The sequence below is a fragment of the Carex rostrata genome, chromosome 20 (assembly GCF_964058835.1).
Source record: "Carex rostrata chromosome 20, lpCarRost1.2, whole genome shotgun sequence".
Lineage (NCBI taxonomy): Eukaryota > Viridiplantae > Streptophyta > Magnoliopsida > Poales > Cyperaceae > Carex > Carex rostrata.
This window is the reverse complement of record NC_135937.1, coordinates 8,012,547-8,035,133: the sequence shown is the minus strand read 5'-3', so window position 1 is coordinate 8,035,133 and position 22,587 is coordinate 8,012,547. Positions and strand designations below refer to the sequence as shown.

Sequence of the window (22,587 nt, the reverse complement as noted above, 5' to 3'; positions counted from 1 at the left end):
GTAGGGTACCAGAATATTTCTGGTTAGATCCTGACTGTTCGATTATAATCTACACGAATATTAAAGAGACTATGCATTTACCTCGGGCCAGATTGGCCCGGATTATGATTGGACGGTCCGCATCTAAACATAAATATTCTATTACCTCAGAGATAAGGTAGATATATCATAAGAATTCATATCACCTAAGATAACAAAATATTTATGTTTAGGTCCGGACCGCCCGATCAGAATCTACACGAATATTAAAGGGGTCCTGTGCATTCCACATTGGGCCGGATTGACCTGGATTTTGATCAAATGGTCTGGATCTGAACAGAAATATTATTTTACCTCAGTGGATATGGACTCGTTCCGGTATCTGTATCATAGAAAACAAAAAGCCTTCTAGGATACAGTGAGCAGCAGACATCTCCAGAAACTATGCTTTCAAAAGTGCATCTATTATTAAAGTGTTTAAATCCTCCATGATATTCACTTTAAACATTTCAAAAAACTCTTAATGTTATTCCAAAGAACAGGCCTCCCCTTTGTTCCTTAAGAAAAGTAAAAGGATCCCCAATCAAGAAATTATCATAGGACATATACAATCTAACAACAGGAAAGTAGCAACAAATATAATTCTGAGAGAACAGAGAGCCCATAAAATCCTATCTCAAGAAAGAAAGTAAACGCCTTAACATACAAAAAGATAATTATTTTCTTTGAACAAAATACTCATAAAAGCTCATAAGTTCCTCTTACTTGCAGATCTGCTCAACTGCCGCAACAATCTGTGCAGGTTGCACAACAGTCCAATCCTCAAGCGTGCCCGCATAAGGCGTTGGAACATCCTGTGACGATAAACACATGACCGGTGCATCCAAATAGTCCCAGAAATTATCAATAATTGCTGACCTGAGGCTCGCACCAATGCCGCCGGTACGCATGCATTCTTCCACAATCAACACCCGGTGTGTCTTCTTAATTGAGTTGCCGATTGTATACAGATCGAATGGTTTAAGCGACCGTATGTCAATCACTTCAGGATCATACCCCTTGTTGACTAGAGTTTTTGCAGCCTGCATGACATGGTACCGCATGCGGGAGTACGTCAGGATAGTGACATGCTCACCAGGCCTCACCATCTCAGCCTCCTCTAGAGAGAGTACGTACTCCTCGTCAGGGATCCTTTCTTTGAGATTGTAAAGAAGCACATGTTCAAAAAGTACAACTGGGTTTTCACTTCTAATGGCAGCCTTCATGAGACCCTTGGCATTGTAAGGGGTTGAGCATGCAACCATTTGTAGGCCTGGGATAGATTGGAAATAGGATTCGAGACGCTGGGAGTGCTCGGCACCAAGCTGGCGGCCAACACCACCGGGCCCACGAATGACAATCGGTATCTTGAACTGACCGCCAGAGGTGTAGTGGAGCATCCCACAATTGTTGGATATTTGATTGTAGGCAAGAAGCAAGAAACCCATGTTCATGCCCTCGACAACCGGGCGGAGACCAGTCATTGCAGCACCGATGCCCATACCTGTGAAGGAGTTTTCAGCGATAGGTGTGTCGAGGACGCGCAGGTCTCCGTATTTTGTGGCAAGGCCCTTGGTGACCTTGTAGGACCCACCATAGTGGCCTACGTCCTCGCCCATCACACACACGGTAGGGTCCCGCTCCATTTCCTCATCAAGACCTTCCTGGAGTGCCTCAAATAAGAGCAGCTCATGCCTGGGATATGCACAACACATGCAGTTAGAGATAATCTATTCTTGTCTGGCACTGCTGGTGCACGAAGGAACTTAATGCCAAATTCTGATACTGTATAAAAGCAATGTCATTTCTACAAACAGAATTCTTTTTCAAAATGCACATTAACAGAACTTTTAAAAGGTTACAGAGCAAATAAGTATAAAGTTCGGATAAACGAAGGCTGCAAAATTTGAACATGCACAAAGATAATATAAATGAAATGCACTGTGCTGATATGAGAAATAGGTTACCTTATTTCAGAGTTCAGCAAATAATACTTAGATCAGTATCATGACCTGTAATATAATAGCTTATAGCTTAACCACTCTCATTTGAGACACTTTTAGCCAAGTCAAGGTAATTGTTACTGCTAAATTAGACCCCCAATAACTAAGGTTTTATGTTCATGGGACTATTCAATGACTCAAGGCTTTATGCGCCAACAAAATGGGCTGTGAAGAGTGGGATCATAGACAAAAGAAAAAGTATACCATATATACACCTTTCTAAAACTTCCACCGAGACTGTCTTAACATAGTATTTTCCTGATAAATCCTCATTCCATGTATAATAGTACCCGACATAATGATACCTTCACCGACAAAAAAGAAGGTACAAAAAAAAATGATATGGGATGAATCATGCAAAGGAGTACAGTAAGAAGCAATGACCGATCATCTTAGTTACTAAAACGGCAAATTCAGAAGATGATCAGTTTGTTTAAGTCAAAATGTGATTAGAGTTGATCTCAATCAATTTACTTTGACGGGATTGTGTCCTTGTGAAATTGAAGATATAATTGGTCATCCATTAATGTATCTAGTTAGAAAAGCTAGGCTTAATGGATCTAGTTAGAAAAGCTAGGCTTTTTGTTGATTACATTTGATTTTAACTATAATTCCAGGCTGGTGACATTATAACGCTTTCAATTCAACAGTTTATGCGAAGAAAGCTCTGTTAATCCAATTATCTCTCATTAAAAGACATAATAATAGCAATCAACCAGTGTAACTGAAAACAAAGATATTCTATACACAGACACAACAACGGAATCTAGTCAGAGAATTGTAAAAGAACATGACAAGGAGAAAAAGGGCATGACAAGGCCGAATTCATATCACCTAAGATAACAGAATATTTTTGTTTAGATCCGGATCATCTGATAAGAATCCGCACGAATATTAAAGGGGCCTGTGCATTCCACCTCGGGTCGGATTGGCTTGGATTCTGATTGGACGGTCCAGATCTAAACAGAAATATTCCATTGCCTCAGAGGATATGGACTCTGACGAGGCCTGAGGATACATACATGCAGTTTTATGCAGCGAATCATCTTGAACTACTTTAGTTGATGTTAATGCATGTTTTGTATACATTTACAATAATGTCAATGCTAAACTAATCTATGGTCTTTTCTTCTGGTCACATAAAATACCTACATTGAATTACCTTTTAGTGAATTATGCATTATTCCCTCAATTTTGGAAACATTTCTGTGTAACCGAAGGACAGACCGTATAGTAAGCTTAACATCGTTGCAAATTTGTTCATTCCTATTCCAATAACCTGAGTTCGCAACTATGCTTAAATAAGATGAAATTCTGTGTGCATCATGTGCAATTAAGAACCTGAATTCATGTTTCTTTTTTTAGATAGATTGATGAGGTATGAATATCTTGCATGATTTGAGACAGGTAGCATTAGCTACTTTTTTTTCTTAAAAAAAATGTGCAACGAAGAACAACCGTGCGGCTATCTAATGAAATTCGGTAAGCAATTTTGCATATTGTTGCAAAGAAAAAAATAACAAACAGAATTAAAAAAGGTTTAACTTACCCAGGCTTCGAATCTGTAGTGTTTGCCTACAAAAAAATAAGAGAGAGAGGTAGAGGTACTTGTTAAAAGAAAAGAAGAAAGAAATAAAATGCAAAGTAAACTAATTGAATTGTCAATTGACGCATTGTACTTACTGCAACCGCATGAGTAATCAAATTGACGCCTCTAGCGCTGAGGCCAGTAGGAATTTTCACTTCAGATCGTACGACGAAAGCGCCTCCATTTCTGCCAGTACTGGACGAGGCGACAAACCTCAAAGATCCGGCCACAAGTGAACTCGAGGAAGCGGAGAGGAGCGCCGCCATTTGGAGAGACGACATGCCTTGTCAGGTGAGGTCCGATCTGTCAATTGGAATTTTATAGAGTCGATTTTAGCGAGTGAGAGGAGCGGAGTTTACGAGGTGTGCTGCTGTGTTGCGAGTTGTGACTAGAACAAAAACAAACGGAAATAATTCGGCTGTGATTCTAAAGGGATCGCAGGATTCTGTTATTCCAAATCCATCCATTTATATGTCTAGAGATTCGTGCATAAAAAAATAAGTGCTATTGAGATTTGTGCATTCCAAAAAGTGAAAGGTTAGATTTGAAATCACAGGGTCCTGTGATCCCTTTAGAATCAGAGCAGATTTAAGAGAGGGAGTTTGATTTCTTCTTCTTCTTCGTTTATAGTAATACTGGAGACGTCCTTTCATCTTGATGATATCGCTTCGGATTTGGATTGAGATCCTATGGAATTACAAATACCGGAAATTAGGAGTCCGCATCGTCTGCATTAACTCAAAACAGCATTTTTTGAGTTAAAACATCTGCAGCCACCCTACGTATTCTCTACCTACCCATCTGTGTCGGTTTCGGGTACAGGTACTCTTTTGTTGAAAGTCGTTCGAGCTTTTCCTAGGAGTATGACATGGGTTACTTCAGCGTCATAGCGCCTGGTACTCGGCACTTGGCTCGAGGCATTTTCTCTACCCCTTCTTAGTCACCTTGCATCCTTGAACCGATAACCATATTTCCGGCTAACTTAGCCTCCTCCGTCCCTCCGTACTAACAAGGGGTAGTACAGGAATATTCACCTGTTGTCCGTTGACTACGCCTTTTGGCCTGATCTTAGGCTCTGACTCACCCTCCGTGGACGAACCTTGCGGAGGAACCCTTAGGTTTTCGGGGCATTGGATTCTCACCAATGTTTGCGTTACTCAAGCCGACATTCTCGCTTCCGCTTCGTCAACCCCCGCTTTCGCGGTTGCTTCCCTCTAAGGCGGAACGCTCCCCTACCGATGTATTTTGACATCCCACAACTTCGGCAGACCGCTTAGCCCCGTTCATCTTCGGCGCTCTATGGTAACTTTTTTTTTGTAGTTTTTGATATGTATAGGAATTTCAGAGAAAATAATTTTTATTTGATAAAATTGTAGCACTCTTATGTAATGTATTCGATAAGACAAGCATGAATAAGATTTTTTTTTTCGTAAATTTATCGAATACAGATACAGGTAAATACTTTTTCCGCAATGAATATCTATTTTTCAACTTCTCTTAGTAGTTGTGTTATATTTAATTAATCATTAAAATACGTAAATAAATTTAGCAAATCTTAATAAAGTTTAGATTTTTAAAACACGTATATATGTGTGAAATGAATGTGTTTTAATATTTTATTTATTAAATAATAAAAATAATTATTATCTTAACATTACCCGTTATTTATCCTCTACCGTTTTATTATTCAACATCTATAATGAATAAAAATAAAGTACGAATAAGATAATTCGAAGCGGATAAAAAAAATATGAATAAAGATAATTTATAACGGCTAGCAGATACTTTGATGTAACACTTATCGTACTCATTGAGACCTTCCTGCAAGATTATTCCTCCTTCTCACAAATCTTGGTAGCTACTACTAAGTTTTCAAAAAAAAAAGATTATTCCTCCTTTTTTTTCTTCAAGAGAGAAGTATAATTCTATAAATTATTAAGTATCACTGGAAGAATTTATCTCTACCTTGTTCGTAAAATAAGGCGGCAGCCCATGGGCCTTCTTCCGAAAAATGAGGAGGCCGTAATACTGCTAGAAAAGGCGTTGAAGAGACCTGATTCATTGGAGGGCTATTGACATGGACTATGGAGAAACGAAATGCTTTTGCATTCAGGGAATGGATTTTGTCTCATGGGATTCGGCCAATTTAGTCCCAAGTCGGGTCTATAGTTTGAATTCGTATCCTCTGCATTAACTCAAAAGTCAAAAGGGAATCTTTTGAGTTAATTAATATAAAATGTCCGATCTGTTTTAAAATTCGTATATATTAGATCCGCACTAATATTGAAAGATCTCTTATATTATAGACGAGTATCAAATTGACTCCGTTTAAAAACAAACGGTTGATATTGATTAACTCAAAAGATTCCCTTTTGAGTTAATCAAGAGGATACGCATTCCTATAGTTCAAATACTTTTATTTTTGTATCTCCATCATGCATTTATTTTTAAGAACTTTAATAATTTAAAAATTAAAATTAAACTATTGGATATGATCTATATCATTTTATCTATGCACGTGTAAAAAATTGTGACATTTCAACTTTGTTTTGGCTATCATTAAGAGTTTGTAAAAACATACTAATGTGAATAATATCTAGATATTGAATTTTCAAATGATTGATTCACATAAAAACAAAATTGAAAGGTGATATTTTTTACGAGCACTTAGAGAAAATAACATAGATCACATCTAACGATTTTATTTTGACGTAATGGTTTTATTTTGACGTTAAGGATTAAATTTTGATTTATTAAAAATTTTAGAAATAGAAGCATGATGAAGACACAAAAGTCGGAAGCATTTGAACCCTCCTCTAAATTTAAATAGGTCTGTAAATTTAAACAGTCTGTCTAAATTTTAGTATAAATCAGACAATTTAAGTTCAGTTTTCAATAAGAATTTGCTCAAAACCATTGAGTAGAAATAACATCCATGTATCCCTGGTAAATTAATGAAGAAATAATGTTAATTGAACAATGTTAATTTAATAAAATGATTTTTAGACTATCCATAGAAGTGGATGCAATTAGAATTTTTATCAGGAGTAGGCAAAAGAAATTATTAATATGACTAACGAATTGTAGACTGCAGTAAATTAAGTAGTTCATATTGTAAAATGTTCAGAGGTATATCAAATTTTCTTCGAAAGTAAATAACAACCATATTAATATATTATACATAAACTTTTATTCGGTTTTTAAAATTTAAGTTATTTAGAGCATCTCCAACAGTGATTACTTATGAATTGCTTATGCTGATGTGTCAATTATTTTTGTAATTTCTGGGTTGTATGACTATTACTTATTTAGTAATTGTTAGAAAGAATTGCTTAATAAAAAATCATTTTCTAAAGATGAGTTGACCAAATGTTTAATTCTTAATTATTTGTTTAATTGTACCAATGTAAGAGTGAATTGCTTAATTTCTAATATTAATTGAACAAAACTTGTCTGTCTACCTTATAAACAATAGTTCTGTCTCCATGTCCTTTTTTATGGAGTAAAAGGTTGATTTCTGATATGATAATTACAAAAAAAAACGAGTCGTTATTAATTTATTTAACAGCACGCTGAAATATTTTTCTTCTAGAAAAGTCAAAATACGACTTTGATTGAAAAGAAAGGATGGTAAGAATATTGTGAGAAGATTTCCTACACCTGCCACCATTAGCCCTTATTTATGAAACGTGTCTTTCAAAGCATTTAGGTCAATATACAACAAACTTGTTGCGACAAGTAAATATTTTTTAGTGATTCATATTTCTTCCACAGAGGTAAGTGTACTACCAACTCAGAGAACTTTCAAAGGCATAATTTTTTCCTGCGTTCTTTTGTTTGAAAAGTTGAAAGTAATCAATACTACAATTTAAATAAAATAAAATATTTCTCTTCTAGTAAATTCTAATCCGATTTCACAACAACAAATTGTATTATGAAAGGTCGAGATTTTTTATTTTTATTATTTGGGTCATTTTATTGTCCAATTTGAACGAAGGATGAAAATTGGATGGGGAATTTTTTTTTCTTCTAAATACTGGACCGTCAAATCCAAGATGATCTCCATCATGAGAATTTTAATCCAAGATTTTAAAAAAAAAATTGGATGATAAAGCATCTACGTCTCAGCAATTCAAATAAGTTTCTAAATAATTGTTTTTTTTAAAATTAAAGTATCTAAAGTTTCTAACTCTCACATTCTTGAAATTAATTTTAGAATTTCTAATAAGTCACGTCAGCAACAAATTAAAAAAAAGAAACAATTTCAGCTAATCATTTGGTCAGCATAAAGTTTATAAACAGTTTCTTAATAAGAAACTTTACTACATAGTTTCTAAATAAGAAACTCTCTCACATTCCTAAAACTGAATTAAAAAATACCACATTAGATTAAAAACTCTAATAATTTCAAAGATATAGATGCTAGCGTTTGAATTTTAATCCTTTGAACAAAAGATTCAATAATAGCGAAAAACGAACCATCAAATCCAGGAGCTCGGATTCTATGAGATAATGCATCGTTTGAATTTTAATCTAGATCGTTTGACATAATTTGGTCTCTCTGACCAAAGTTTATAATGTACGGAATCTTTTAAGATTTGTGCTATATAACGAATGGACCAGATTCAAATTCAAAATATATATGATATGAGATACCTTAATCACATATATATTGTGGTACCTAACTTGAGTGATATGAATTCGAAACCTAAGCCTACCGATTCAGATGATCGGATCTTCACGCCAACACTTTTTTATTCTAATCTTCGTGCGTGGGAATCCTTGGGTCGAATTGAAAACAGTGGGTAATATACAAACTTGTAGGGACCCAGTTGTCATAGAATACTGTTGCACGTCACGTGGTGTGTTAAACTTTAAAGTTCACGTGTTAAATTTAACAAACGTCAGATACACTTTTGTTTAAAACGGACGGTCCAGATTTACTCTCAGCTTATGCTAACCGGCCAGTATTAAACTATTAATTGTGCTTTGAGATTTGTTCCAAGTTGAAATAATGCAAAACTTTTAAGAGGAGGATTCAAATGCCTCCATTTTTTGTACATCCATCGTGCTTTTATTTTTAAAAACTTAAATAACTCAAAATTTACAACTCCAACGTCAAAATAAAACCGTTAGATGTGATCTATGTTATTTTCTCTATGTGCCTATATAAAATTATCACATTTTGATTTTGTTTTTATATGAATCAATAAGTTGAAAAATCAACGTCTAGAAATTATCCACATTTGTATATATTTTTACAAGCTCAAAATGACAATCAAAACAAAGTTGAAATATCATAATTTTTTACATGTGCATAGATAAAATGATATAGTTCATATCTAATAATTTTTTTTTAATTTTAAAATTTAAATTTTAAATCATTAAAGTTTTTAAAAATGAAGACACAACGAAAGCAAAAAAAAATAGAGCACTTGAAACCTTCCTCAACTTTCAAACTTCTTTCCTTTTTTTTTCTCGATCAGAGTCTGACACAACAACTATTCTGGATTTTAAAAGTTGAGGCATGGGTCCCGACTCCCGAGTTCCGACTTCCGAGTCCGTCCATAAGAAAAAAAATGTTTCTCTATGACACATTTGGTATGGAATTCATGTCCCAAGTACTATGAACTGAAGAAAAATCGTTAAATTTCAATGAATACACCACTTCCACCACAGAGAAACCGGACACCAGAGACTCCAGCAATCGGCTCAAGCCGATTAGCTGACCGAAGAAATTTGGCGCACGAGAACCCCGTGCACCACGTGCCTTACGAAAATTTCACAATTGCCCCCCTCTCTCTTTCTTGCGCCGGAAACAAAACGTGTATGAAACAAAGACCATTGCCTACCCTTTTCTTTTCTACCCCCCATCCCATATAATATATAACTAACACCACACCACACCACCCATCACAAAATTCCATGACAATTTCAATTAGAAGAAATAAAAGAGATCTCTCTCAATCTCAAGTCTCAATTGCAAGAGAAATGGTAGGAGTGCAATTTGAACCGGAGCTCTCTCTCAAGTTAGGTTCCACCCAAGACACCGCTCCAAGAGATAAAATTACAAAGAAGCAGATGACTATCTTCTTCAATGGCGAGATGCGCGTGCTTGATGTAACTGAGACTCAGGTTCATTTTTCTTTTCCCCTCTTTTACATACATGTTTATAATTAGTTACCGCAATATTTGTTTTAAAGTAGATAAATATGCCATGATTTAGATCTCACTTTTGTGTGTGTTTGTTAACTGTATATCATATATATTTATCTGGCCAACTTGATACGTACCCCAATTATTGCAAACGCATTCGAATCATGAATATTTGCTCAAGGTGACAGTAATTAAATTACCCCAAAATTAAAGTAGGGTTCAAATTGTTATAATGTTCTTGGTTTGTTGCTTAATCATCCTTACTGTGAACCGAAAAGACATAATTGCCCCCCCCCCCCCCCAAAAAAAAAGGAAGTTAATGAAGCTGATTGTGCTTTACTCCACCATCCGTGATCCGCCCCTGCTTTCAAATTTCAATTCTGATTGTCCGAATTCATATAACCTATGTATGAAAACATGCAAACCGGTTTCTGGATTACTGCCATCAAGAAATGTCACCACATAATTTGATTTTCAATTTTTTTTTAGAACAAATATATATATTCTTTTGAGAACTAATCTTAAAAAAAAAAAAAGTATTCTATTGAGAACCATCTTTTTATGGTGGAAAAACAAATATATATATTAGTAATTTAGTCTGTTATTTTAAAAATATAAAGTTCAAAAAAAAAGTATACCAGTTAATTATCAATAGATTTTATGATGAAAATACTACAATTGTGTCATTTGATCCAAATTAGTACGTAGCTAAGTTCTTTGATTACGCACAAGGTTTTAAATAGCGCACTATAGCGACGTTATACGCTATAACGTTTTCAGACTATAAAAACTATGGCACTATAATGTGTTATTCCGCACTATAACAACGTTACATTAGCATAGCACACCGCTTGTTTAGCTATTCCGTTATAACGCAATAAACGTTGTTTAAACCTTTAATTCTGCACCTTTTATTGTAAATTGGTTTTTTCACACCTAAAAGGCTAAAAGTAAGCCTAAAAGTAAGGCGGCGGTCTGGAAAGTAGACCTCTGATTGATTTGTGGACCGGCTCCCTTTTGGTAGACAAATTATTTCTGTCTCAAAAAAGAATTCAACTTTTTTGACTTAGTACACACTACACGGAGTCATATTAAACACGTTACATGCATCTCACGTTTAATTAACCAAATACTAAGTCAACCACCAAGTCAACAAATCAACCATATAATTAGGAATTAATTAGAGAGGGGCTTGTCTGAATTAATTAAGTGCCATGCAATATGCATGCACCAAGTATGGTAGTTGCTTAATAAACCATAATTATTTGTTGCATGAACTTGTTCTTTATATATAGCTAACATTGAAAATCCCCTGTTTTTTTTTTCCTTGAACAGGCGAGATCCATTATATGTTCAGCGATGAAACAGATCGAGAAGGAAAAACAATCACAACTTGAAGAAATTAGCAACACCAACAAGAAGATATCTCAACACAAACATGATCCGAATCAAAATGTTTCGGCACCTTCACAAGCGCTGCCACCAGCGATTCAACCATCGGAGCTCTCTATGAAACGATCTCTGCAACGGTTTCTTCAGAAAAGGAAGGCAAGAATGGCTACTACCTCTCCTTACAGCCAAAATCAACTCTTATCCTTGTCATTATCATGATAGATCGATCGCATACTTATTGGTGTGCTTTCAAGAGTTCTTTTTTATTTTATTTTATTTTAGAGATTGACATACATTAGTTAAACTTGATTGAGATATACAGTATAATCAGATGAAGTTTCATTTTTTTTTTTTGTATTATAGTTAGATTGCTAAAAGAATGTATACAATATATTGTTGGATGCTTGAATTATATGTTACATATGGATTGATTGAATAATTGACCAATTTAGTTGGCTCCTAGCTTCAATTAAAAAATTTATCAAAACATTGCATCTATTTTTTCCTTCCTTTTGTTCTTCAAACCTACACGAAAATTTACCTCTGATCTGTACCCAATTTTCAGATGCATGATTGCATTTTCATTTTATATTTGAACATGTTACAAAGCTACTTGCCTGATAAAATCAAAGGAAACGAAGATGGTAATAAGGTAAGATTTGAGTTTGGCAGCCATTGAAGCAGTTCTCATAAATATAATTGTCATTCTAAAAAAATAAGATGGTAGAAAATACAAATATACAATTATAAATTTGTACAAAGTTTTACAGCAGTTGTATACTTGTATGGTAGAAAACTAGACATGTTACTTTTCAACAAAGAAGGATCCACTGATATGGTAGAAAATTACACATTATGCTTTGTTCTTTATTAAGTTGTGTTTAATTTGTTCTGAGTTTGGGCTTCAAGGCTGACATGGGGATTTCTTTAGTCTCAATGAAAATTTTCTCTTTGTCCACCAGCTAGTATAAATCGATTGGTTGGAATAATTTATTTAATTCATGCAATCACTTCTTACATTGTAACAAAAAGGCATCTAGAGAGTTGGGTATAGGGCTCGCAAAAAAATTCGTAGTTATTTGATTCGAGTTTAATTTGATTCGAAATTAGTTCGAATTGAAACGAATCAAATTAGGTTCGGTTCGAAATTAATTCAAACCTAGTCTGGTTCGATCGAAATGGGATCGTAAATTTTTATGGTTCGAATCTCATAAAATCACCAGTCATTCATTTTACCCAGTGTTATAAAATGCGGTTTTTATACAGTATGTGGAATGCCACCGCATACCACATATACGGTATATGGCCGCATATACGAATTTTTATGCGGATTTATATATGCAGATATTAAAATTAATATTTTCAATTATATAAGTTAGAAAACAAAAATAAAAAATAATTGTCTCCAATCATATGAAAATTGGAGAACAGACGAAATAAATTAAAGAATTAAAATGCTTGAAGAGCACAATCCAATAGCCCAGTTGAAAGCTCACTGTATTTTAAAAATATTCTCTTATTTTTCAAGCATCCACAGCCCATTTAAGAGTTTCTTGCGTAAAAGCAATTTAGCCCAGCGCCCAGCTCCCAGCCCAATTTAGCTACAGCTCGCAAGTCACACCAATCCGGTTAGTATTCTTGTACTTGGTCCCACAATTTCAAAATAGAATTTTCAAAGCGCTGGATGGCTTATAAAAGAGGTGAGGAGGCGCTGGACAAGTTAACGAACGGATCCGGGACTCTCTTAATGGGTTCGGGATTCTGAATTCTTAATATTTTACCTTGCGGTAATGGAATTTGAATTTTTCTAAATATGTTAACCAAAATCCTGCATATTCACTTGTTGGATTGTTCAAAATCAGAATTTCAAACCATTTTTGAACCAGACCGAACCAGTTCGAATTTGTACCGAACTCGAACTGGTCTATTCAGTTTCAATTTGGAACCAAACTGGTTCGAAATTATTTCGAACTCGAACCTGGGGTAGGTTTGGTTCATTGCCAGCCCTAGTTGGGTATATTTTTATCTTTTCTTTCTGGACAAGGAATTCACCATTTATTCCACATTTTTAATCATGATAAAAATAACTGCTGTACTATTTCCTTGTCAAGTTCAATTCATTTTGGAATTTTGCAAAATCAATTTTTTCTTTGGTGAAGCAGGGTGTGAATAGAAACCGTCTGGTTTACGCAGTTACTTTTGTTAGGAAACATAAAGAAACAAAATTTTCAAAATTTCTACTAATCATCTTATGTCATCATAGTTACCACTGTGCCTTTAAATAAAAAAAATTTCAGAATTTTTATTAGTATGACTTCAAGGTACTTGAGTAGAAAAATAATTACAATGTAGGTATTCTCTCGGATACCACCAACTATAATAATTATACTCTTGAGAATAACAATTATTATCGGCTTATCCTCGACAATAGTTATTTTTAACACTCGCGAATAAAACAAACCCTTGTAGTTAACCAGAGCACAAATTAGGAGTATCCTTTGATTCCTTTCTCAATTTCTCCCCATATATTAATGCCTCATTACATGTCCTCATTACCTTCTACTGCTTTCTCTACATTTTAATTTCTTTACTCCTTGCTGGTATAATGTCTCTTCTTCATTAGAGATTTTAAAAAAAAAAATGGTGGTTGGTATTTTAAAATAAGAATAAAAAATGTCTTGTGAAATTAGAGGGCCCAATGCATATTTTTTTTTTTTTTTTTTTTGGTAAAAAAGCCGGAGCCCTGTTTCATTAGCAAGAACGAAACATACAATAGTTACAGCAAAAATTAAGAAGCAAAGTGGAGAGGAGCAGTATTTCCCCTCTACTACCCAGTACTATAAGCTAACCCTAAATGTTGTCAAAAATCCAATAGAATCCAATCAACTCAGAGAATCGGCAAAAACATGCAGCACACAGCAAGGCCATAACCGGCCACACAAAATAATAGTGGATCGACCACTGAACCACACAGTTAGGGAATTAACAAAAAATGTCAAATGAAAAGATAACTAAGCAAGGATGCATGCTAAGCGGTAGCCGTAGACGGTTCCGACCCCATCTCATTGGAGTCCTCCAGCGTGCTCTCGTCATCATCAGGCCACATCACCCTGAGCGGTATTTCCTCCAGAATAGCAGTAGTCGGCAACCAGTCTTGCGTCTTCTCCTTGACTTTCGTCTTCATTTTAGTCCCACTGCATATTAAATGTCCAATTTGTTAATTTTAAGGGAATTAGTGATTTTACCATCACTATCTCAGTAGTCTTTGCATCTTCTATAAATGTGAATGGAGTTTCCATACTAATGTCTATAACTTTTCAATGCCAGAAAGAAAGAAAGAAATTTTAAAAAAAAAAAACAAACTTCACTTATACAAACTAATATGAAAATTCCAAATCTACAAAAAAAAAATTTCAAACAAGATTTTCTCTAATCCGTTTGCTGGGCTGGTCTCACCATGAGATTGACTGGACTTTCATGAGCCATATTAGTTGGGTCGACACCAACATCACGTGAGATCATGAGAAGGCATAAGAACATCTGGAAACATTGATTTTGGGATTTGAAGATGTCTCAGATATGATTTGAGTTTCATGGTATCAGTCGCTGTACCGGTTTGGTACCAGTGAACAGTGCAGAGGCTATGGGACTGATTGAAGCATCTCGGAGGCTTGCCTTAGTCATTTCAGGATGATTTAAGCACAACAAGAGGATTAGTTTAACTAGAATCGGGTTTTGGATTAAAGTTCATATTGTCAAATTCTTTTAATTCAATTTCTTGCGAATTTTGTACACAAGTCATGAATTTATTTTCACAGGATCATAAAGGGGCATGTGAAGAGCATCTGTGTCACTTTTACCATTTTAGCAAATTTATTTGCATTTTTAGAGATTTAATTCATGACAGGGGTATTATTGTCCATGGCATGCATAATTCTTTGTATTTAATTTTGATTTAACTTTGAAATTCAATTCAGAGATGAATATGAACCCAAATGGTACGAATTTGATGTCTATCCTGACTAGCTTGAAGTCTAGTTTCTGAATATATGATTTATTTGACATTTAGACCCTTTTAGGGGTCTCAAATTGGCAATGTAACAGTCAGGGGTCAAATGTCCATTTTCTGACAGCAGCATTTTCTGAATAGCTGAACTTGGGAGGTTAATTCCCATTAATTGGCTACACCAAATTTCATGTTCTTTATATGGAAATACTCCTTGAGTCATAACCTGCATGCATGTAAAACAGTTTAATCAAACTCAATTCAGAGCTATATGAAACATGTGTTTTTGTGCAGAAGAGCTTTGCTGGTAAACAGTTGCTGTTACCATGCTGGTAGCTAACTTCAGAATTTAATTCCAAGAGTTCTGCTGATCCAAATTTTATGTTCTTTATATGAAAATTCTCAGGAAAAAGTCCTCTATATTCTGGTAAATTTCATGAATTTTGGAGCTACCTAGCTGTATCAGAAAGGGGGTTGAACACAAGGGCAGATTTAAGAACTGTGCTGGTATTTACTGGTATTTGCTGGTTTTCGGCATTTCAAAAGGGCTGAACTTCGAAAATTCATAATAAATTGAATAAAAATCCAAATAATATGAAATTTGAGTCCATTTCGCATATTTTTTTATTTTGTACATGATGATATGATTATTTTTATAATTTGACCCCTGTATCAGTCCAGAATCACTGTTTTACCAGCAGAGGGCAAAAAGGGGTATTTTGAGGTATAGCATGGTACCAATGGTACTTGTTATGCATTTAGTTGCTGAGTTCAAGTCATATATCACATATTTTACAGTTCTCAAGTGCTTTAAAGGGCTGGTTAGGGTTATGACATGGTTTTAATGAATTTAAGCCATCATTTTGACATGAACAAACATAGAGACAAGATCAAATCTCCAAGAAACCATATGCATCAAAGTTTGAGTATCTCAAATCATCAACAGAAATCAAATATTACAAGGAGGTCCCTGTTTTTTAGAAAATTATATTTGCATGTGCTTTTTAGAAAATTATATCTGGACATGATTCATCAAAGCTTGGACATTATCATTAGGGATTCATGATTTTAAGAATATGAATGACTTAATTCAGTATATACTGAGGTCTAAACACATCTTTAAACTCCATCCCTCAATATATGTGCATTTAGTTAGCTTTCTACTCTTTTGCTTCATGCAACATGGTACATATGGCTTGTCCTTAGCCTTGCATCAGAGCTCAAGCTCACTAATACACATTATGAGTCCATTTGATTAAAGAAAATAGTAAGGGAAACCAGCCGGCTCAACCTTACTATTTCTATTGTATTATTTTCCATTTTTTTATTTTATTCTCTAATCTTGTATTTAAATGACTTTGATCAATAAAAGGTGAAGGGAAATCAGCTGACTCAACCTTCACATTGTTATGATCTCCATTACTTAATTAAAGATTAGAGAACTTGATTTAAAGGAAAGAAGATCAAAAGGGAGAAAAATCGGAAAATCAGAAAAAAGAAAAGGAAAGGGGAAGTTTTGATCATTGAGCTCCATGCCATGGCATGGAGCTCTCTCCCTTATACTTCAAAATAGCAAGATTATTAATCAGATCAAGCAAAACACAGAGATCAAAGCAAAGCACAATAAAATAACAAAAAAAAATATACAAGAAAGTAGAAATCTTTTAAACAAACTTTGTCCACCAAGGGAATTAATACATCATACAGCCATCAAGGCTTCTTCTATGCTATTGATTTGCAGAAATGGGAGAAAAGCACAAGGCTTGAGTATGAACTATGAAAAAGAAGAGAGAAAGAGCTCTCAATCTGTGTATATGTGTGTGTTACAATGTGTATATCTATCTTGCTTTCTATATCTCTCTTGTGTTTTGAATTCGGTTCCAGGGTGCTCCTTTCTTTGCTGCTAGACATGGGTATATATAGCCTTCAAGGCTAGGGTTTTGGAGAGCCTATGTTGGCATGATCTCCATCCTTCATTTCTTCATCATGTTATCAAGGGTTCAGATTATAGCCCGTCATTTGCAGGGGTTTGAACCAATTATAATGTGCCATCTCATCAATCCATAGACAATCTCATTTATAGCCATTGATTTCATTCATTCAAAGGCTTGGATTTCATGTATGAAGCTGTGAAGAGGATCATGCTTTCCTCACTACCCTAGGGTGGAGATTCATGTGTTGGCATCATCTGGAGCATTCATCTCCATTTGATCGGATGGCTGTGGCTTGAGGCGCAGAGAAGGCATCATCTGTAGCATTCATTACCATTTGATCAGAAGAATCAACAACCTTGTATAGTTCACCCCAAATTCTCTTACTCTGTCCCTTTTCAAACATGGTGTGTCTAACTAAGTCTCTCAGTCCATCCTCCTCTTCTTCCTTTGGTAGGTTTGCCGATGCATACTTTTGTTCAAACACATCTTGAAATTATCACCAGCAACTAAATAAAATTACATAATAATAATAATAATGAAAAGAACAATCAAATGTTAAAATCTAGCTCGTAGTCAGTATACCTTGAGAAGTGCTAGCTTGTGAAACGAGAGACTCTGGCTATCGATGTCTTATTAAGTTGGTTTCAATCAGTGTTGTAAAAAAGAGAGGGCATTTAGTCGGTGACAATAGTCAAACTGCTACGAATAGATTTAGTGGAGATGTGTTTGTGGTTTTTTTCTATTAATCAGCTGATTATTTCTGTTAAATTAGTTTTCTTTGTGATTACAAAATTTCGTAAGCTTTTTAGTCAGTTATTTACTAGACCATGATCTGTTATATATTAGACTATTTAGTCCGTCAAATCGGTTAATTTGTTCAATTAATCTGTTACATATTTGTTTTATCTTATTTAGACTTTTTCTAAATAACAATTTCACGAAACTTTATTAATAAACGAGTAAACTAAACTAAATTAAAATATGTTTATTTGATAAATTTAATGAATTAAATTAATTATTTTTAATAAATTATGAATATATATACATAATTTTAATAAAAATAAAAAAAAATATCAGAAAAATTCTAATTAAATTGATAGTGCGTCGTCCGTCGAACTAGCGCACACCATTTCTTATCACACTGGTTCCAATGAAAACTTGGTGACATGATCTTATGACTTTAAACGAACGGACAAATTGCTAGTAACTTGTGGTACCTGTAGAGTCTGTACAGCCCAACAAACAGTCCAAAATACGATAGATAGCTTTAGGCCCATCTCCTATCACACCTTTCAGGCTTTCTTTTTTCACTTGAGATTTACTCTCAACTAGGGTTTTCGTTTTCTACTGTCCTCCCACATCTCTTCGCACCAGATCGCAACAATGGCGTCAAAGAAACTATCTTCTCTACTACGCTCCTCTTCCAACAACTCCTCTCTCTTCCTTCCCCTCCAACGCCTACTCTCCTTGCAATCTCATCACGTCGCATCCTCATCCGCCGTATCCTTCGACCGAGCTCTCAGGTACTCCACCTCCTCCGGCTTGCCTCCGATTAATCCCAGCTCTCCTCCAACCACAGACTCCGCTCCTCCAACCACTGCCTCCGTTCCCGATGGGTTTGGCTTCGCTCGAGGAAACTTCACATCCAATGCGCCCCTCGCTCCCGATCGGTTTGGCTTTGGCTTAGGAAACTTCACATCCAACATGGAATTTGTCCGAGACAGGCTCGCTGAGGACGAGGAGCTCCGTTCCCGCAGGAAGAAACATGATTTCGTGCATTTCTTACTAACCAGAAAGAAAACCTTCGTCACTGTGACAGATGTGGACGGGAATCGGAAAACTGGTGCCTCAGCTGGTTGTTTGAGCTCACAGGATAAAAAGGGAAGGGGTCGTAGTTCTAGATATGCGGCCGAGGCAACAGCTGAGCATGTGGGGAGAGCGGCGAAAAAGATGGGGGTCAAATCAGTTGTGATGAAGGTGAAAGGCTCGGTCTTTTTTGGGAAGAAGAAGAGGGTGATCATGAGTTGGAGAGATGGTTATAGAGGTGAAGGGATCAGGGAGAGGACCCCCATTGTTGCAATCCATGATGTGACGCAACTGCCACACAATGGTTGCCGCCTTCCTAAGAGACGCCGTATCTAAATAATGATTTTTGGTGAGTTTGGAATTTCTCAATTTGGTTTCCAATAATACTGAAGAATTTTTCATTAAAATTTAAGCTGTTTAGAAGCTTGTTCATTTTCTTTTCTTTTTGGGATGTATTACTGTTTAGTTGCTTTTAAATTGCAATAGGTAGAGGTTGTTTTGATGTTCAATTGATTTCAAGCATCATCTTATGAGCAACTAATACGAAGATTATCCAATATTTATACTGTACTTCGCTGTTATTATTCTGGGGACAACTGGTACTGCTGTACAGTCATGCACCAACAATAATTTATGGTGTTTGTTTAACAAATCGTGCTTGCCTATGTGTTGAATAAGAACATTGAAGAAGATTTAAGCTTTGTTGAAAGGTGTCAGGTTCACTAGATGATGGACTTTAGAATTTATTAGCATAATGTTTGCTGCCTCTTTAGGATTTTATGGAAATTGTTGCATGAAGGAGGTGGTATAAAATGGATAATGTAAAGAAGAATTCATAATGTTAACAAATAGGAAGGTCACGACACCTCAACCCGTTTCTTCTACGACCTCGCCGATTCCAGAATTCATAATGTTCCCCTACCTGAAACCAATAAGGAATATTATTCCCCCTCCCATAGTCACATTACTCTGACAGATGGACCAGATATTTCCTTATTCAACCCAAATACCAGAAAAATAATCAACCTTCCATCACTAAAAACTAGTCCTGCTTTAGCATTTCATCCCTTCATACCCTCATATGTCTGGTGCCAGCTCGGCATCTGGCCATTTTGGCATTGTTCTAGAAAACAAACAGACCCAATAATACAAAAGACTCTATTATCGTCTGATCCTTCCCTATACCCAAACTGTGTTGTTATGGCTCTGTTAAAGAACAACTGGGGATTAGCACTCTGTAAAATTGGGGATGAGCGATGGACGTTGTTAGATGAACCACCAAAGCAAGAGGATTACACAGTTGTTTGATACCGAATTGGTACCGATATGTGGTACAATGACTTTGAGTCTTGATCAAAGGCTAAAGGGTGTTAATTTGAGCATCTAGGAGCTATTTGCATATGTTGGAGAGTTCAATTTGATTTGGATTGGCAGCTGACCAAATATGGCATGAAGGACATACATTTTCAGTTCCTTTTAGACCATTTTCTCATGAATTTTGCATATGAGGTGAAAATTTTATTTTACAGAGTCAAAAAGGATCATATCAGGGACTTGTGTGCCAATTTTTATAACTTTAGAGAATTTATTCACATTTCTAGGAATTTATTCATGACAGGGGTATGAAGGTCAAATAGAGGCATGAAAGTCTATATTTCAGATCTGATTTCTTGTGAATGTTGTACACAAAGTGATGAATTTTCTTTCATAGAATCATGAAGAGACGTATGAAGAGCATCTATGCTAATTTTTACCATTTTAGAAATTTTAATTACATTTTTCCTGATTTATTTACTGACAAGGGTACAGCTGGTCATTTTTGTCAGAATATTCAGTATTTTCTCATTTTTCAAGTATGAACTTTGGAAATTCATATCCTTATGTAGGAAAATCATAAAAATGCAAAGTTTGAGTCTATTTTATGCGTTTTTCAATTCTCCAGCCAGTGGTGAGGTCCATTTTGCAATTTGGTCCATACCCTGGTCTGTACTGGTCAGTTTACCAGAACAGTGCAATTAGGGTATTTTGGTGTATTTCATTGCCTTGATAGCTATCATAGCATGCATGGCTGCTGAGTCCTGACTTGACACCATGTCAGAGGTCCATTAAAGGAGAATGTACATTAATCAAAGGTCTAGCTTGTCATTTGAACCTTTCTAAACATGTTTTCAAGGCTTTTAATCACCATTTTTATACCAGTAACTAAAGAAAATGACCCAAAACATGAAAACATCACTAAATGGACATTTAAATTATTTCAAAAGATGCTAGGTCATGGCAGCATGCAAGAGAGCCTCTGGATAACATGAAATCAGAACTTTCATGTATCCTTTAGCTTGATTTGAACATTATCATCAAGAAGTCATAGGATTAAAGGTACAAATAGCATTTATCAGCTTTAACTGATGCTTATTTGCATTTTAGACCTCCTTCTCTCACTAATTTACAAAGAAGGCTCATGGAAAAGGTTCTTTTACAGATTTTGGCAGCATAACACCTTATCCAAGCTTATTTTCTTTGCAAATTAGGTCCAATATGAAGAAATTAAAGAGGGATACCAGCTGACTCAACCCCAATAATCCTTGTTTGTTTAAAACATGATTTTGGATCTTTTAAATCCTTTAAAAGCTGAAATAATCTAATGGATCTGATGCAAGAGGATACCAGCTGGCTCAACTCTTACATCTTCACCATTTGATGATCTCAAAAGGGTTTAACAGATCTGATTTGAAGAAAAATCAAAAGAAAAGGAGAAAAGGAGAGGTTTTCAAGTATTTTATATATACCTATTTCTTTATATTTTGTTTTAAAACTGTAAATAACAGAAAAATAGCATAAGAGAAACCTAAATATACTGGAATAACAGTTTATATTGTTTAAAAATGCTTTAAGGTAGAAAAAGGAGCTAATAAACATCTTTTAATGATCACTAGACCTGTATGTTTTTTTTTAATTCTCCATAAGAGAGCTTAAGCACTGCATAAGTCTTCACATTTCAGTATTTAAGAAGCTTTTAAAACAGAAAAGAAGAAAAGTGCTCAAAGGAAACAAAGTAGAATGTAAAATAACAAAGAAAAGAACAAGATTCATCAGGGAAGAAGCTTTATTTATCCACTATATGTACAAAAAGCACTGCCAACAATGGCTTACATCTCTTCAAGCTATCGACACCAACATAACACCACTCGAGTTTACCTTTGATTCTACTAATTTTTAAATTTTAGTCACCCTCCTTTCTTCTAGTTGAAGTCATCACATCATCATCCCCTTCCAAACTCATCAGTGAACAAGAAATTATTAATTAAAGCAAAGAAAAGAAACGGAAGGGGAGGGGAGTAGGCATTCAGTTCATTTTATCTACACTCCAAATTGGAGGTTAAAAAATTTTACTTAATTTTCACGCATAACTCACCTCGTCTCCCATTCTTTTCCTTCTACTCAGCTTCGAAATTCACCATTTTGAAGTAAGTAAACAACTTTGATCAAATAAAATCAGTGCTTAGTTTTTCTCTGCCTACTTACCTTTCCTTCGCATAACTCCTTCTCGAACATGCCCTCAGACCGTAAGTACCAATACATCTTTCTTTTTAAAATTATGCTATTCAATATCTAGAATATCCTCACATAAATGACTCATATTATCATTTCTCTAATATTTAAGTATTAAAAATTACTAAATTATAA

General features: G+C 35.1%; 2 protein-coding genes across 2 annotated transcripts; one reads left to right on the top strand and one right to left on the bottom strand.

Annotated features, from left to right (window-relative positions):
* Positions 1 to 505: 505 nt before the first annotated feature.
* Positions 506 to 4,007, bottom strand: LOC144572267 (pyruvate dehydrogenase E1 component subunit beta-3, chloroplastic-like). Its single transcript, XM_078321762.1, has 3 exons — positions 3,705 to 4,007; positions 3,571 to 3,596; positions 506 to 1,713 (listed from the first exon to the last, which is right to left on the bottom strand). The coding sequence occupies exons 1-3, from the start codon at positions 3,888 to 3,890 to the stop codon at positions 741 to 743; spliced, it is 1,185 nt and encodes a 394-aa protein (XP_078177888.1). The 5' UTR covers positions 3,891 to 4,007; the 3' UTR covers positions 506 to 740.
* Positions 4,008 to 18,446: 14,439 nt separating this feature from the next.
* Positions 18,447 to 19,464, top strand: LOC144572738 (uncharacterized). Its single transcript, XM_078322415.1, has one exon. It carries the CDS (start codon positions 18,481 to 18,483, stop codon positions 19,237 to 19,239), a length of 759 nt encoding a protein of 252 aa, XP_078178541.1. The 5' UTR covers positions 18,447 to 18,480; the 3' UTR covers positions 19,240 to 19,464.
* The last annotated feature ends 3,123 nt before the right edge of the window (positions 19,465 to 22,587 follow it).

What these genes read in the sequence shown, in the direction of transcription:
- LOC144572267 (XM_078321762.1), bottom strand. Translation starts at nt 3,890, where the DNA reads ATGTCGTCTCTCCAAATGGCGGCGCTCCTCTCCGCTTCCTCGAGTTCA. An exon ending in TGATTACTCATGCGGTTGCA is followed by an intron (nt 3,597 to 3,704) that starts GTAAGTACAATG and finishes ATTTTTTTGTAG; the next exon opens with GCAAACACTACAGATTCGAA. An exon ending in ACTACAGATTCGAAGCCTGG is followed by an intron (nt 1,714 to 3,570) that starts GTAAGTTAAACC and finishes TGCATATCCCAG; the next exon opens with GCATGAGCTGCTCTTATTTG.
- LOC144572738 (XM_078322415.1), top strand. Translation starts at nt 18,481, where the DNA reads ATGGCGTCAAAGAAACTATCTTCTCTACTACGCTCCTCTTCCAACAAC.